Here is a 15,145-nt window from a genome sequence, read left to right on the forward strand (position 1 = left end):
TTCTAAGGAGCACAACTTTCAGTTTTCATTAACCTTACAACAATGTTCTCTAGATGTCTATAAATTTAAGCTTCTAGGGTTTCAATACTAACCAGATTTGAACTAGATCTGCAATTACTACAGCATATTTTAGCTAACAAAGGACCTGGTATTAGGTTGTTTCACCATGATTTTAAGATCAAATAGCATAACACAGCTATAATTAGAACACTTAACCTATCAAGTGATTTATGATGAAAAATGGAGTTTTACATGATACAAAAAACACCTCTAAGACTCAATCTTTTCAGGTTTAAAAAAGTGTTACCTATTACCTAGTCTAATTTCATTGCTATCTTAGTACTTACTAAATATACACCTAAAATTCAAATTAAAACTAGTATCAAGAGGAAAGAAAATATATTTTTACTAAAATTTGCAATAGAAACATCATAGCTTAAGAAAATATGCTGCAGTTTCTGTACATCAGACTCTACTACAGAGAAGAAAACAAAATCTTATTCATATATTATGCCTAGTTCTTAGTATAGTGACTAGAATTGAATAAGTACCAAATAAATTGTAACTGAATCAAATTATTTGTAATTTAGGGTTATTCACCATCAAACAAAAGATAAGATAAATAACTGCTTAAGCTAAAAGATATGAACCCCAAGAGAAAAAACTATAAAAACTAATTAACTTCTAAAAAGCTAAAGAACGCTTTGGGATAAAAGACATTTCTAACAGCATGTCTGTCTTAACAACAAATTAAGGATTCACTGAAACACAATGATAATGATTTTTATTTAAAACATTTATGAGCCCAGATACTGTGTAAATAAGGCCATTGAAATGATTTTTAAATATAAAATTAAAGAATAATCAGAAAAGAAAGAAGATACCAAAAACAAGAAATAAAATTAAATCATTTCAGATATAACTAACAGACTGTCATTTTTTCAATTGAATTTAAATACATACCAATTATAGTCATCTGGTAGAGGAGAATATGTAGATTTATGACAAACACAATATAAAGCTCCGTCTGCAAAAACCCCAAGCAGTAAAATGGATTTAGTTAATTTGAGCATATGTTCTCATATAAATATAAAGCTAGTTTCATTCACTCAACCAATATATACTGCGTTTACTATGAAACAGGGCCGTATAGAGACCAGGGATTCAACAAGATCTAGTCCCTGCTCTCAGAAAGGATGAAAATCTGGTGAGAGACAAGTAAACAAACAATTCCAAAATAAATGACAAGCCCTGTTAGGAAGGGTAGGCACTGGAAGAGGGCACACAGACAGGTTACAAAATAGGACTGTGCAGGTTTAAGAACACTTTTCCAGTGAAGATGATGTCTAAGGTGCTCTGAAGGATGGAGGGATAAGCAGGAGTTGGTAGGGGAGAGAGTACAATGTTCCTTCCAGGAAGTTATAAGTGCTAAGGATCAGAGGAATACAGGAAGTATTTAGGTATTCTAAAAACTTGTAAAAATAAATAAATAAATAAAAGCTTTTGTGAGACCAGGTGCACAGTTCACAAAGGGAGAATGGTAAGTGATGAAATACAAAATAAACTGTTCAAATTTAACTTTTCTTAAGAAATCAAAATGCTCACATTTCAAAGCATATTTTCCTATTTAAGAATACCTGCAAATTCAAGAGCCATAATTACTTTAAGTTCTCCTATGTTCAGAGAAACAGTGCTCCTTTAAATACAAAGAAAAAGGGGCGCCTGGGTGGCTCAGTGGGTTAAGCCTCTACCTTCGGCTCAGGTCATGATCCCAGGGGCCTGGGATGGAGTCCCGCATGGGGCTCTCTGCTCAGCAGGGAGCCTGCTTCTCTTCATCTCACTCTCTGTCTGTCTCTCTGCCTATTTGTGATCTCTCTCTCTGTCAAATAAGTAAATAAAATCTTAAAAAAAAAAATACAAAGAAAAAATGTAAATGTAGCTCAGTACAGTTAAAAATGGCTCTGAATAGAGAAGTCCTCCCCCATCCATGTTTTTGCTTTCTGCAGTCTCAGTTACCCAAGGTCAACCGCAGTCCAGAAGAAGATGAGCCTCCCCCTGACACAGTGTCAAGTCAGCAGTAGCCTAACTACACCACAGTGCTCCATCATTCACCTTGCTTCATCTTATCACACAGACATTTTATCTCACATTATCACAAGAAGGGTGAGTACAGGACAGTAAGGTATTTTGAGAAAGACCACATTCACATAACTTTTATTACAGTAGATTGTGAGAATTGCCCTATTTTGTTATTAATTATGGTTGTTAATCTCTAATGTGCCTAATCAGTAAATTGAAGTTTATCACAGGTATGTATGTATAGGAAAAAGCATAGTATATATAGGGTTCAATACTATCTACAGTGTCAGGCATCCACTGGGGGTCCTGGAACATAACCTCTGTGGATAAGGGTGAACTACAATATATGCCGGCTAAAGCCAAGGATCAACTTCTCTCAACTGAGCCTCTTGCTCCACGGTATGGAATGAAATCTCCATTTTGTTCAAACACCATTCATCCTTCAATGTCTAATGCTACTCTTCCATGAAGTCCTTTTTCCCTTTCCTTCCCCACAACTCCCACCACAGAGAAAAGAGTAGTCTGTTGTACATGTTCCAAAACCTATGTCTCATACCACATTGCTATACCTTCCTTGTTGTCTTTTTCTTTCCTGCTTCAGTTATTTATATATATCAAAGATGTGTAAATAAGATACATTTTCCACCTTTGTATACTCCTCCCTTCCCCAGGACTGCATATAAAGGCCTAAACATAAATTCTTACTCCAAAGCATAAAAAGGGCCTTAACAAAACTCACTTTTATCATAAAAAGATTGCTCAGCAAAATGTCAATCACAAAATTCTATTGATGTAATATAATAAAATGCAAAGAATTAGAAATTTGACCTCATCTCTCAAAAAGATTTGATTTTCAATGATCTGTGCTAATACAGAGAGGAGCATTCAACATGACAAGTCAGAGGATGACGTAAATAATGTTAACATTATTTACACTTATTTTCTTCACACTGTTGGGAATCTTCTCAATTATGTATGAATTAATATGAAAAGAAGTTTGTAGTCTCTGAACATAAACCAGCTAGGTGATACACATTCATTGAAAGAAACAGGGTTGGGTTGGGTGGCAAAGGCAGGACAGACAGAATTAAGTGTTTTTAAAATAGGCAGGAGAGAAAACTCAAGGCAACGGTGTTTCAGTTCAGCAAGAAACTGTTAAATTTCTACCCTGTACTTACACAGATATTTGTTTGTACCCTCATCACATACGTAACATTCTATGTCATATTCAGTTGTTTCTTATTTCCATAAACATCTGTTTCACCTACAAGTGTAGATAAATTCCTTAAGGCCAGGAACCACACCTTGATCATGACTCTGTCCCCTACAGCGGTTACTAACAGAGAAGTGACTGCTGAACTGCCTCTAAAACGCTAACTCATTCACAATCAGTACATAACTAGAGATATTCATCTGACACTTTATCGAGAGAAAAACTCTAAATATGGTAAATATCAGAGGTTTTAAATATATAATTAGAACTGGGGCACCTGGGTGACTCAGACAGTTAAGCGTCTGACTTTTGATTTCAGCTCAGGTCATGATCTCAGGGTCCTAAGACTGAGCCCAACATCAGGCTATGTGCTCAGTGGGGAGTCTGCTTAGGATTCTCTCTCTCCCTCTGCCCCTCCCCACACATGAGCGCATGCTCTCTCACTCTCTATTGAATAAGTAAACCTTTTTTAAAAAAGAATGCCAAAGTTAACATCAGTCAACTCAATTTATCAAAAAGAACTTCAATGAGTCAGCTCTCCATAACTTACAGGCTATTCTTTTTATGTACACACGTTTAACTGCTTTTTGATAAGACCTATAAAAACTGACAGTCCTGGGGTGCCTGGGTGGCTTAGTAAAGCATCTGCCTTCAGCTCAGGTCATGACCCCAGGGTTCTGGGATGGAGCACCACATGGGGCTCCCTGCTCAGCGGGAAGCTTGCTTCAGCCTCTTCCGCTTTCCCTGCTTGTGTTCTCTCTCTCACTGTCTCTCTCTCTGTCAAATAAATAAATAAAATCTTAAAAACAAACTGACAGTCCCACTTAACCTTCAAATACTCAATATTTTAAGTTACTACAGGAAAGAATATACAGCACAAAGTGTATTCAACTACATAAGATGGGAAGACCCAAGTTTCGATCACAGCTCTCATCTACCAGATATACAACCTTGGGTAAGTTTCTGAGGGGTCAGAGAATTTAAGTTCCTTCATCTTCATAAAATACCTACCATGTAGTATTATTCAATGTTGTAAAATTCAAAGTTTTAAAGATCAAATGACTTAGTATGCTTAAAAACATGTAAAATATTCCCTACATTCCCATTGCTGATTGCATATTTTGAAAGGTTTTAAATGTTCCTTTTGGCCTATGGGAGGCCTTTTTATTTCTGCTCACTGAACTTTCTCGCTTTTGCTTTGCCTCTAATCTTACTGTTCTTCCTTTTCATATGAGGTATCAGTAACAGTAATTCTACTTTACCTTCAATAATAGTAATGATAGGACTTGTGGAGAACAAGGGGCTTCAGGATACAAGAAGTTAGGCAGTTATTGAATATTAGGATGACTGAGTAATAATGCAGTAATTTTCTGGGGTAGCCTAAATTAATTCGTAGTTAACTAGATATTTTGATAACACCAGTCTATTCCAATCAGTTCACAAACATTTATCATCTAACACGTATGAGAGGTACTAAGGAAACCAAAATAAATTAAACATTACAAATTTATAATCTAGTCGGTAAAGTATACATAGATAATTTTCACTTATCCTGGGGCAGATTAACTGGTTTTCAGATTGACCTCAGCGATGGCTAATTGCTACATGAACTAGGAAAAAATGATTAGGTCTGATTTATCATCAGCCATGAGGCTGGGTTCTATTCAGAGTCAAGCGGAGGACAAGCAGAAGTCTCTCTCCCAATTCTCAACAACAAAAATACTCTTAAATAATCAAGAACTACTGTTTTGTTTTGTTCTCATTTTTGTTTTTTAAGTGATGGGGAGAGAGAGACAGAGAGAGAGAGAAGGAGGGGAGAGGGAGAAAGAGAATCGTAAGTAGCCTCCACACTCCATAGAGCCCAATGCAGGGCTCCGTCTCACAACCCTGACACCTTGAGCCAAAGGGGTGCCTGGGTGGCTCAGCAGGTGAAGTGTCTGCCTTAGGCTCAGGTCATAATCCCAGATTGGCCCCGCACAGAGCCAGCTATTGGGCTCTCTACTCAGTGGGTAGTCTACTTCTCCCTCTTCCTCTGCCTCTCACCCTCCATTTGTGTTCTCTCACTTTCTCCCTCAAAGAAATAAAGTCTTGAAAAAAAAAAAAAAAAGTCAGAGGCTTAACCAACTGAGCCACCCAAGGACCCCCTGATTTTAGTTTATATCTAGTCTCATAACAATTTCCTCCTTAATTCACTTGATTACTCAGTTTTCAACTCTTTTCCCCAATTCAATGAACATTCAATTACAAATGGCAATAAATAGGAAACATGAAGGAAGAGATTAAGGTCAGCCAGAGATGTGTAAAAAAGTTGGCTAACACAACTAAAGAAAAAGCAAACCGATTATTACACTCTAACCATATCTGCTTTAGATATGGAAGAAGAGAGTTCGCAGAGGAAATGGAGAGTGAGAGCAAGACTGGTTGGGAAATAAGATTTTAATAGTCTATTTATTTATATGGGTCAATATTTTGACTATCAAACATGTATCCCTAGGCTTTTAAGAAAATATTAGACCATGTACATTTCTTCAGAAAAGTACAAATTATATATTATATAAATTATAAATTTCTTTTTTGGGGCACCTGGGTAGCTCAGTGGGTTAAGCCTCTGCCTTCAGCTCAGGTCATGATCTCAGGGTCCTGGTATCCAGCCCCGTATCAGGCTCTCTGCTTGGCAGGGAGCTTGCTTCCCCCTTTCCCTCTCTGCCTGCCTCTCTGCCTACTTGTGATCTCTCTCTGTCGTAAATAAATAAAATCTTTAAAAAAATTTTTTTTTCTTTTTTTTAAAACTAGGTGCCATGCCCAACACAGGGCTTGAACTCATGGCTCTGGGACTGAGAGTTGCATGCTCTGCTAACTAACAGAGCCACCTAGATGCCCCTATAAATTATAAATATTTTATATACTATTAAATATAAAATGTATTTTTATGTTAAATATAAGCATACATACATATTTTTAAATGACTAAGGACAAAGAAAATACAACTGAAATCCTAAATATGAGCAATGATTTTTGTAAGATGGAATTGTAAATTTGCCCTTTACTTGCTAGTATTAAGAACTACTAAAAAAGCGGTATGTGAAAACATAATGAATGCAAAGTAATTCAGAAAGTTCCCCTTTGTCAATTCCTCACTTGCCCTCAGCTAAATCCCACTAGTAGCATATACAGAAAACCTTTTTGGTCCAAACATTTTACTCTGTATATATATACATATATATACACACATACACACACATATGTATATGGTAGATCTTTTTTTTATATATATATATTTTTTATTTATTTGACAGAGAGAAATCACAAATAGGCAGAGAGGCAAGCAGAGAGAGAGGAGGAAGCAGGTTCCCTGCAGAGCAGAGAGCCCAATGCAGGGCTCAATCCCAGGACCCTGAGATCAGGACCTGAGCTGAAGGCTGAGGCTTTAACCCACTGAGCACCCAGGCGCCCCTGTAGATCCTCTTTTAAATGCACAAATGGGATCATACAATAAATACTGTTCTGTGACATACTTTCCCCCCTTCTACTTAGAGATCTTTTCATGTTGGTGACAGCCGTTTGATCTTCATAAAGATGTGCCAAAAATTTATTCATCCCCTTTTGATAGCCATTTAGACTTTCTCCCCTTTCCCATCATTGCAAACACTCCCATTAAGAGGCTTATACAATAACTAAACACTTTTTTTTTTTGCCTAACAACTAAACACTTTAAATTTTCTACAGTGAACATGAGTTTCTATATTTGAAAAATTTCAAACATGAAATAAAGCTCACTTTGAATTGGAAATAAATGTTTCCAGAGAGTTCTATTTGATATCACCCATTTTATTGCTGCTAACGCCATGGTGAATCAAGATCCTTATCGGGTGGTATGAAAGAAGATGATTTGAAGAGAAACCGATTTTAAAATCTTCTTCAAGGCATATATCTATTTTCATTCCTGTATAAAAGATAAAGAAAAATTAGTACTACCCATGATAAATTAAAATGATACAATATATTGAATGCTACCAGAACAAAAGGAATTGCTAGCTAGAACTACAGTCACAAGAAAAACTTCTAAACAACTTTCCATTTCCATGTGATATATAATAAAAAACAACACCAAAATGTAAGACCTAAAGTCCTGAAACTATGTCCATTATTATTTTTCTTAATTGCAAACTTCTCAGCACCTAGTGTAGTTCTTTCCACTTAGTGAGCACGCAGGAAATGTGTAATTCTGCTTAGAAACAGTCACTCACACATGCCACACTAAACATCCTCCTTCATAATGCTCAGGTGTCTGTGTACAGCCTCTCAGGTACCATACACAAGATCTTATTACATTACCTGAAGTAGGATTGTTTCTAATTAAATTAAATATTAAGCAAAGTCTATCCTTTACCAATTAAATACCGATTTAGAGGAACACATATAAACACGAAAGTCCCAAGTAAAATTTCACCCTCTTATATTAAGGTTTTTAACTTTGCAAGGTGCTTTCACTACCATTTCATTTTACTCTACTGATCACGACAGGTATCTTTAATTCATTCATGAAAAAACTTAAGTACAAAATTTAAATGATTTGCTTCCAAGAACTTTACAGTCAGTCACTTATAAGCTGGGAAACTTCGGGCAAGTCATTAATTAAACGACCCTTTGTTTCTTCAGGGTAAAATGGGGAAAGCAACCATAACCTCCATGGTTTTTGTCAGTAAATGACTTAGAACCATTGCTACATCCCTTGTTTTTAATCCGCCTCGATGATTCTTCATTCCCTTCTCGCAACAGTGATAAAATGGAATAGGGACATAAACCTCATAGTCTTATTTATTAGACTAAACTATGCAGCGCGATTCCTTGCACGTCAGTACATTTGCATCACTTTCCCTGAGTGCATACAGCGTGGTTTTTACAGGTTATAACCTCGCTGCCCTATACATGATATGCTCTTTCACAAGTCTGTGAAATAGGCATTTCCATTTTATATGCTGAGAACCTGAGGCTCAGAGAGGTCAAGCGATTAACTGCCCACCATACATACCACTGCTTTATAGGTTGCATGGGTGGAACGCAAACTCATAGCTTCTGACCACGAACCAAGGAACAAAGTATGTGGGGGGACCTTAGGTCCCCTCAATCACGGCAGCTGGAAGGTCAGATTACTCACTCCAGGGATAGAAATTCATTCCTTGACCCATAATTCAACCCCGAAGCAAAAGCTGCGGAGAGCCTCAAAGCAACCGCGGTTTGAGGAACACGCTACCATGCACGTCGGGACTAGCACCCAGGGACAGAACCGAAAGACCTGGATTGGAGAGGTCCCCAAGCGATCAGCCCAGGCACGAGGGGAGCCTCACAGGAAGGACACGGCCCTACGCCAACCCTTCTGCAGGACGAATCCAGAATGTTGAAACTAGGGGCTTTACCCAGCCAGGAACGACAGGTAGGAGACATCGACATCTCCCCGTAAGGATTCTGGACCTGCCTAGTTTCTAGAAACTCCTTGACCGGAGAAAGAGAGGACACCAGTTACCTGACAGCCGCTCACCACGAGCCCGCCATTTTACCTCAATCCGGGTCCTAGAACACACCGGTTCTCGCGCCTCCCTGGCCCGCGGGGCACTCTGGGAAATGTAGTCTCCGCGAGAAGAGCTCCAGATGGAATCGTGAGGGCGGCATCACTAAATTTGTTCCTGTGTTTAGTTGTAGCTGTTTGCTTCAACCTTACCTCAAAAACAGCACAAAATCACGGCCCCACGCACACATCCTTAGAGAGTAACAAGCACTATCTTTTTAAAAACTTTATACAAATTGTTAGAGAAGCTCAAGGCCGATCCTTGTGGGTAAGCTAAGGTTTCCTTGGGGGGAAGAAGTAACTTCAGAGAAGCACTGAAGGCCAGTGGGGTTGGATTTGACTTTTGACACAGGGAAGTGGGGAGGCCCTTCCACCTGAAAGCCCAAAACTGTGTTCTTAGAATTGTACTGGCTATTCATTAGGAGAGGAAGAAAATGTGCAAAATCCTGGACATTGCCTTTTGCTTTTGTGAGGAGAGAAGGCCCCTGGGCCTTTGCACTTCCGGTTCTCATTGCCAGCAATGCTTTTCTCTCACCTCTTTTCATGACAACTGCTTTATTTCATACAGGTCTTGCTCTGATAACACCTCAGAGAGGACCATATCAGTGGGTGCCTCAGCTGTTAGGCATCTGTCTTGAGCTTGGATCATGATCCCAAGGGTTTTCAGATGGAGTCCTGCTTGGCAGGAAGCCTGCTTCTCCCTCTCCCACTTCCCCTGCTTGTGTTCCCTCTCTCACTGTGTCTCTGTCAAATAAATAAAATCTAAAAAAAAAAAAAAGAAAGAAAGAAAGAAAGAAAAAGAACTTCATCTGCCCTTAACCCATTGCTCTCCTTTATTTTTCTTCATAACATTTACCATTATGTAACATTCTATTATCATTTGTTTTCTTGTTTAATGTCTGTTCTATGCTGGAATGCAAGCTCAATGAAGGCAGGAACAAGTACCTATTGTGTTCTATACTCTGCAAAACCCAACATGTAGGACTGCATTTGGCCCCATTGTAAGCCTCTAATATTTGTTGAACCAATGAAACAATAACCCTGAAGACATCCAAAACAATAGCTGATTGACTGCTGAAGGAGCAGTTTAGCCTGGGAATTCCTTTCCTAATGATCTGCAAAAATCTGTACATATCTACATTTTTCTGAAAAGAATTCATAACTTTTATCATGTATTCAAGTGTGACAGTAAACTCCTTGAAAGCCAAGGGCCATGTGATCTGAGTGCCTGAGTGGCTCAGTTGATTAAGTGTCTGACTCTTGATTTTTAGCTCAAGTCTTGATCTTGGGGTCATGAGTTTGAGCCCTGTTTTAAGTTCCACGCTGGACTTGGAGCCTACTTTAAAAACAAAAATAAAAACTTAAGGGCATAATCCTGAGTGGTTAATATTGAAAATAAGTGGACATAATATAAGTTCACAGTAAAGAAAAATAAATGTGAGCTGCTTTGGTGCCTTGCCTTACTTCTACAGAATACCACGCTTGTTCTGCTACTAATCTTAGGGCCCATGTCTGTCCTTTCTAATCTTGTCCATCCTTCAAAGCTGTCTTGATTACAAGACATTAGTCTTTCTGAACTATGTTGGAGGAAGAGACAGAGAAGAGAAACAGACTTGAATGAACAATCAACTGGACTTGTTAAACATTTGTTATGCAATGCAGAAGAGGGCTGGATCAAGAATGACTCCAGAGGACCCATCTTGATGGCTGAGAGCTGTGCGGGGACCACAAACCAACAGGAAGACTCACTTCTTGGGACCAGGAAAAAAAAATGACAAAGCGGAGATGAGAAAAGAAACCAACCATGTGTATGGGAAAGAGAGTAGAGACAGCTCTAGGAAAAGAGAATAACTTAGAAGTCTAAAGGGGGTAGAAATAGCTTATCCTCTGTTGGAATATGGTGTGGAGGAGAGTGACAGGAGATGAGGTGAGTAAGAGCCAGGTCATGTTGAGCATTATAGGCCATGTAGTGACCACATGGAATCAGAACAGAGGCCATATGCATCGGTGTTATGCTAAATGCAGTATGGAGTCACTGAAGTGTTCTACCACCAAAAAAGAGACATGATATTATTTATGTTTGTATTTATTTTTATATTTTAATTTTTTTTCGACTTTTACAAACTGTTTATTTTCCGTCAACCTTATTTCCTTTTTGTTTGCCTTTGTGGAAGAGCAGCCTAAGACCACTCAGTGGTTGTTCCTACCCATTCAGTGGCCTGAGCAGTGGGAGCTGCAGACCAGTCTTCAGTGGCCGGCTGGGCGCTCCAGTCTTCAGTAGGGAACTGCTGACTAGGCACAGAGGGCACCTGCACGCCTTCAGACCAGTCTGCAACTTCAGGCTGAGTAGCCGTGAACTCAGGAGCTGGAGCCGTACATTCACCCTGGAATTCTTCCTTGGTCCCAGCCTTTTCAGCAGCAGCCTGCTCTTCCTTTTCAGTCTCTTCAGGATCTCTGTAGAAGCAGAGATCAGGCATGACCTCCCACGGGTGTTCACGGGAAATGGTGCCACGCATGCGCAGAACTTCCCTGGCCAGCATCCATCACATCAGACCCACTGAGCAAGCTCCCCTGTTGTTGCAAGGGATGGCAATGTCCACGTAGCGAAGAGGAGAGTCTGTGTTACACAGAACAATGGTAGGCAGGTTAACATAAGACGCCTCTGTAAGAGGCTGGTGGTCAGCCATGGGATCAGTAACCACCAGAAGTCTTGGCTCTAGGAAGGCTGCCTGGATCTGGTTAGTGAATGTTCCAGGAGTGAAGCGACCAGCAATGGGAGTGGCTCCAGCTGCCGCAGCAAATTTCAGCACAGCTCGCTGGCCAGTATTCCTGGACGATATGACACTAACATCAGCTGGGTTTTCAATGGCAACAATGGCACAAGCTGCCAGCAGAAGCTTCTCCCAGGTCCTCTTCAGATTTATGATGTAGATACCATCACTTTTCCTTTTGTAGATGTACTGTTCCATCTGGAAGTCAAGGTTGGTGCCGCCTAAATGGGTTCCCGCTGCAAGGAATTTGAGGACATCCTCCTCCTTCATTTGCAGGACATCAAGGGCTCCGGACAGTGTGAAAGTTTCCCGGTTAAGTTACGATGGGAACGCGAAACAACGCCGTATGGACCCTTCCCTGGGTAGCGCAGAAAGCTATATTTTAATTTTTTAAAGCTTTTATTTATTTGAGAGAGAGAGAGACAAGGGTAGGGGCAAAGGGAGAGGGAGAAGCAGACTCCGTGCTGAGCAGGGAGCCCGACATGGGGCTCCATCCCAGGATCCTAGATCATGACCTGAACTGAGACAGATGCTCAGTTGGTTAAACTGAGCCACCCCAGGTGCCCCAGATTTATGCTTTTAAAATATCACTCGGGCTTTGCTTGTGAGGAGTGGTGACGTGGTAGAGGATGGCAACCATGAGAGGAAGCGAAGTCAGAGTGTCCAGGTATACATTGGAGGTAGAAATGATGGCTGAACCTGCTGGATTATTGGATGTGGGAGTTAAGAGAGGAAAGACATCTCAGGAGATGTTTTGATGACTACCTTGAAGGTGGTGTGGTTCAGGAGATAGGCGAAACTGAAAGAGGAGCAGGCTGGGCGGGGGAGGGGAGGAGCGGTGAGGATAGAGATGAGTAATTCCATTTGGGCATTGCTGAGTTGGAGATATCTCTGAGATGTAAATAGAGATATAATAGAAGTATAAAAGGAGGCAGGTGGTTGGACAGATGTGTTTGAAGAATAGAGTGTAGGCTAGATGCCGATTTGAAGCCAGGGGAAGGTTGAGTGCCTATAGGGAGATACTGTAGAAAAAAAGAATGAGAAAAAGGCCCCAGAATGTGGGCCCAGGGAATTCCAACATTGAGAGGTTGCATGGAAGAGGACACCCAGCAAGGAGAGAGGCACTATGGAAACCAAGAGACCGTGGGGTGAGAGTAGCTAAAAGAGGCATGTTGTAAAGAAATTTGATGCCCTCAAGTTTAAAACTATAATTCCCCCCAATACAAACTGGAAATGCCAGCAGTAACTTACACTGGCCTACATAAAAGCAGTTTAAATTCGTGCTAGTAAGGTGATGAAACAGACAAAATGTTGGCTTCAAATGGTTTCAGCTGAGAAGGGGATGGACTTTTTTCTTCTGTAACTTCACAGAATAAAGTCACTTTTTATATAAATCAGAGATCAAAGACTCCAGAGCAATAAGCCAAGCCACGAGGGCTAATCTTTCTAAAAATTCTAATTTATATTTTATTACATAAAATGTCTACAGTTTTGAGTACTTACCACGTGTCAGAAATTAATCTTCAAACAGTTTACATAGGTTTTTTTTTCCTATTCCTTCTGAGAGTCCTAGGAGGTGGGTGTAATTATTGTACTGTCGTTATACAAATGAAGTTCCAGAAGCACAGAGAAGGGAAATAACTTGTTCAGCATCATGCACGGTACACCTGGTAGACCTGTGAATTGAGCCTGGAAACTACTGACTACAGCACCTGTCAGCGTAACCTGTGCAATGCTCATTTCCAAATAGAGAATGTATATTAAAAAAACTAATAACAGATGTTAAAAAAAAACCACACCCAATAAGATAATCACTGTAACACTTCAGTGTATAATCTGCCACTTTTCATCTCTTCTTTTGTCTGTATTAAAATAGCTAACATTTAATGGACACGTTATGTATACTGTTTTAAGATCCTGGGGAGCCCGGGTGGCTCATTAGTTAAGCGTCTTCCTTCGACTCAGGTCCAGATCTCAGGGTCCTGGGATCAAGCCCTGCATCGGGCTCCCTGCTAGGTGGGGAGCCTACTTCACCCTCTCCCACTCCCCTTGCTTGTGTTCCCTCTCTCTCTTTGTCTCTCTCTGTCAAATAAATAAAGAAAATCTTAAAAAAAAAAATCCTATGCCAGTAAATAGTGGAGCTGACATATGAACCAGACAGACTGGTCCTCCCTCAATTTCCCTCTTTTTCACACAAACACATATTTATGTTTTCTTTTATTCCAAAAATATACATATACAAATAAACAACATATACTTTTTATACAACAGATTTTATACTTTATACAACAGATTTTCTTTTTTTAAAACTACATGAATATATGGGGCTGCCTGGGTAGTTCAGTGGGTTAAGCCTCTGCCTTCAGCTCGGGTCATGATCTCAAGGTCCTGGGATCGAGTCCCGCATCGGGCTCTCTGCTAGGCGGGGAGCCTGCTTCCTCCTCCCTCTCTCTCTCTCCCTCTCTGCCTACTTGTGATCTCTCTCTGTCAAATAAATAAAATATTAAAAAAAACCCTACATGTATATGTATAATAGACGAATAACTCAACAGTGTATCATGAACATCTTTCCTGTGAATAGCTTAAATAACGTCCGGGGTTTTCTTGAAAGATTTTATTTATTTACTTGTCAGAGAGAGAGTGAGCACAGGCAGGGGGAGTGGCAGGCAGAGGGGAACCAGGCTTCCTGTTGAGCAAGGAGCTTGATACAGGACTCCATCCCAAGACCCCGGGATCATGAGCTGAGCTGAAGGTAGAGGCTTAACTGACTGAGCCACCCAGGTGCACCTCTCTGCCCAAATTTGTATCTTGATTCCCTTATTTCCTAACTCTGTTATTTGGGAAAATGTATTTTCTTAATATTTTTGAGTCTTAGTTTATTCTTTATAAAAGGAGTACAAGAATGATCTTCCCCTACTTTATAGAATTGTTGAGTGGGTGGGTTAAAAAAAGAAAGTAAGTAAAATGCTTAGCAAATGTAATTATCACTCATTCAATGCTAGCAATAATTATACCTTGTAGGTACTAAGTAAATATTTGTATAATAAATTTTCATGAATATCTTGCCCAAGGAGATTACTTACTTCTTAGGCATGAAAATATAATCCTTTTTTTTCAAAGTTTTCTTTAAAAAGATTTTTATTTATTTCTTTGATAGACAGAGATCACAAGTAGGCAGAGAGGCAGGCAGAGAGAGAGAGGAGGAAGCAGGCTCCCTGATGTGCAGAGAGCCCAATGTGGGGTTCAATCCCAGTACCCTGAGACCATGACCTGAGCCGAAGGCAGAGGCTTAACCCACTGAGCCACCCAGGTGCCCCAATCCTTCCCTTTTGACTATAAGAAATAATCTAATGAATGGAATTAAAAGTGAAAAATATAATTAGTCTAAAATGGACAATAATAATTTCTAGCTTTAAATTGGTATATCACTTAGGGTGACAGGAAAAAGACATGTCATACTCAAACTGGTATAATTCCAGAAGAGTTTATCTACAGAGGGATTTTTTACAGAAGTGT

General features: G+C 39.7%; 1 protein-coding gene and 1 pseudogene across 2 annotated transcripts in view; both read right to left on the reverse strand.

Moving 5' to 3' along the window:
• The window catches only part of MRPL42 (mitochondrial ribosomal protein L42), a 31,164-nt gene extending 22,260 nt beyond the window's left edge, over positions 1 to 8,904 (reverse strand). Inside the window, exons 1-3 of the mRNA XM_082739333.1 lie at positions 8,817 to 8,904; positions 7,070 to 7,235; positions 964 to 1,027 (exon numbers count right to left, since the gene is read on the reverse strand). Of these exons, the coding sequence (XP_082595459.1) occupies positions 964 to 1,027; positions 7,070 to 7,139 (134 nt within the window). The 5' untranslated portion in view covers positions 7,140 to 7,235; positions 8,817 to 8,904. The remainder of the gene's footprint in view (positions 1 to 963; positions 1,028 to 7,069; positions 7,236 to 8,816) is intronic.
• Positions 8,905 to 10,943: 2,039 nt separating this feature from the next.
• On the reverse strand, positions 10,944 to 11,998 carry LOC309868990 (small ribosomal subunit protein uS2 pseudogene; annotated as a pseudogene). Its single transcript has one exon. The product of its transcript is annotated as a small ribosomal subunit protein uS2 pseudogene (transcript).
• Positions 11,999 to 15,145: the final 3,147 nt, after the last annotated feature.

Source organism: Mustela nivalis, assembly GCF_964662115.1.
Source record: "Mustela nivalis genome assembly, chromosome: 7".
NCBI classification, from domain to species: Eukaryota; Metazoa; Chordata; class Mammalia; order Carnivora; family Mustelidae; genus Mustela; species Mustela nivalis.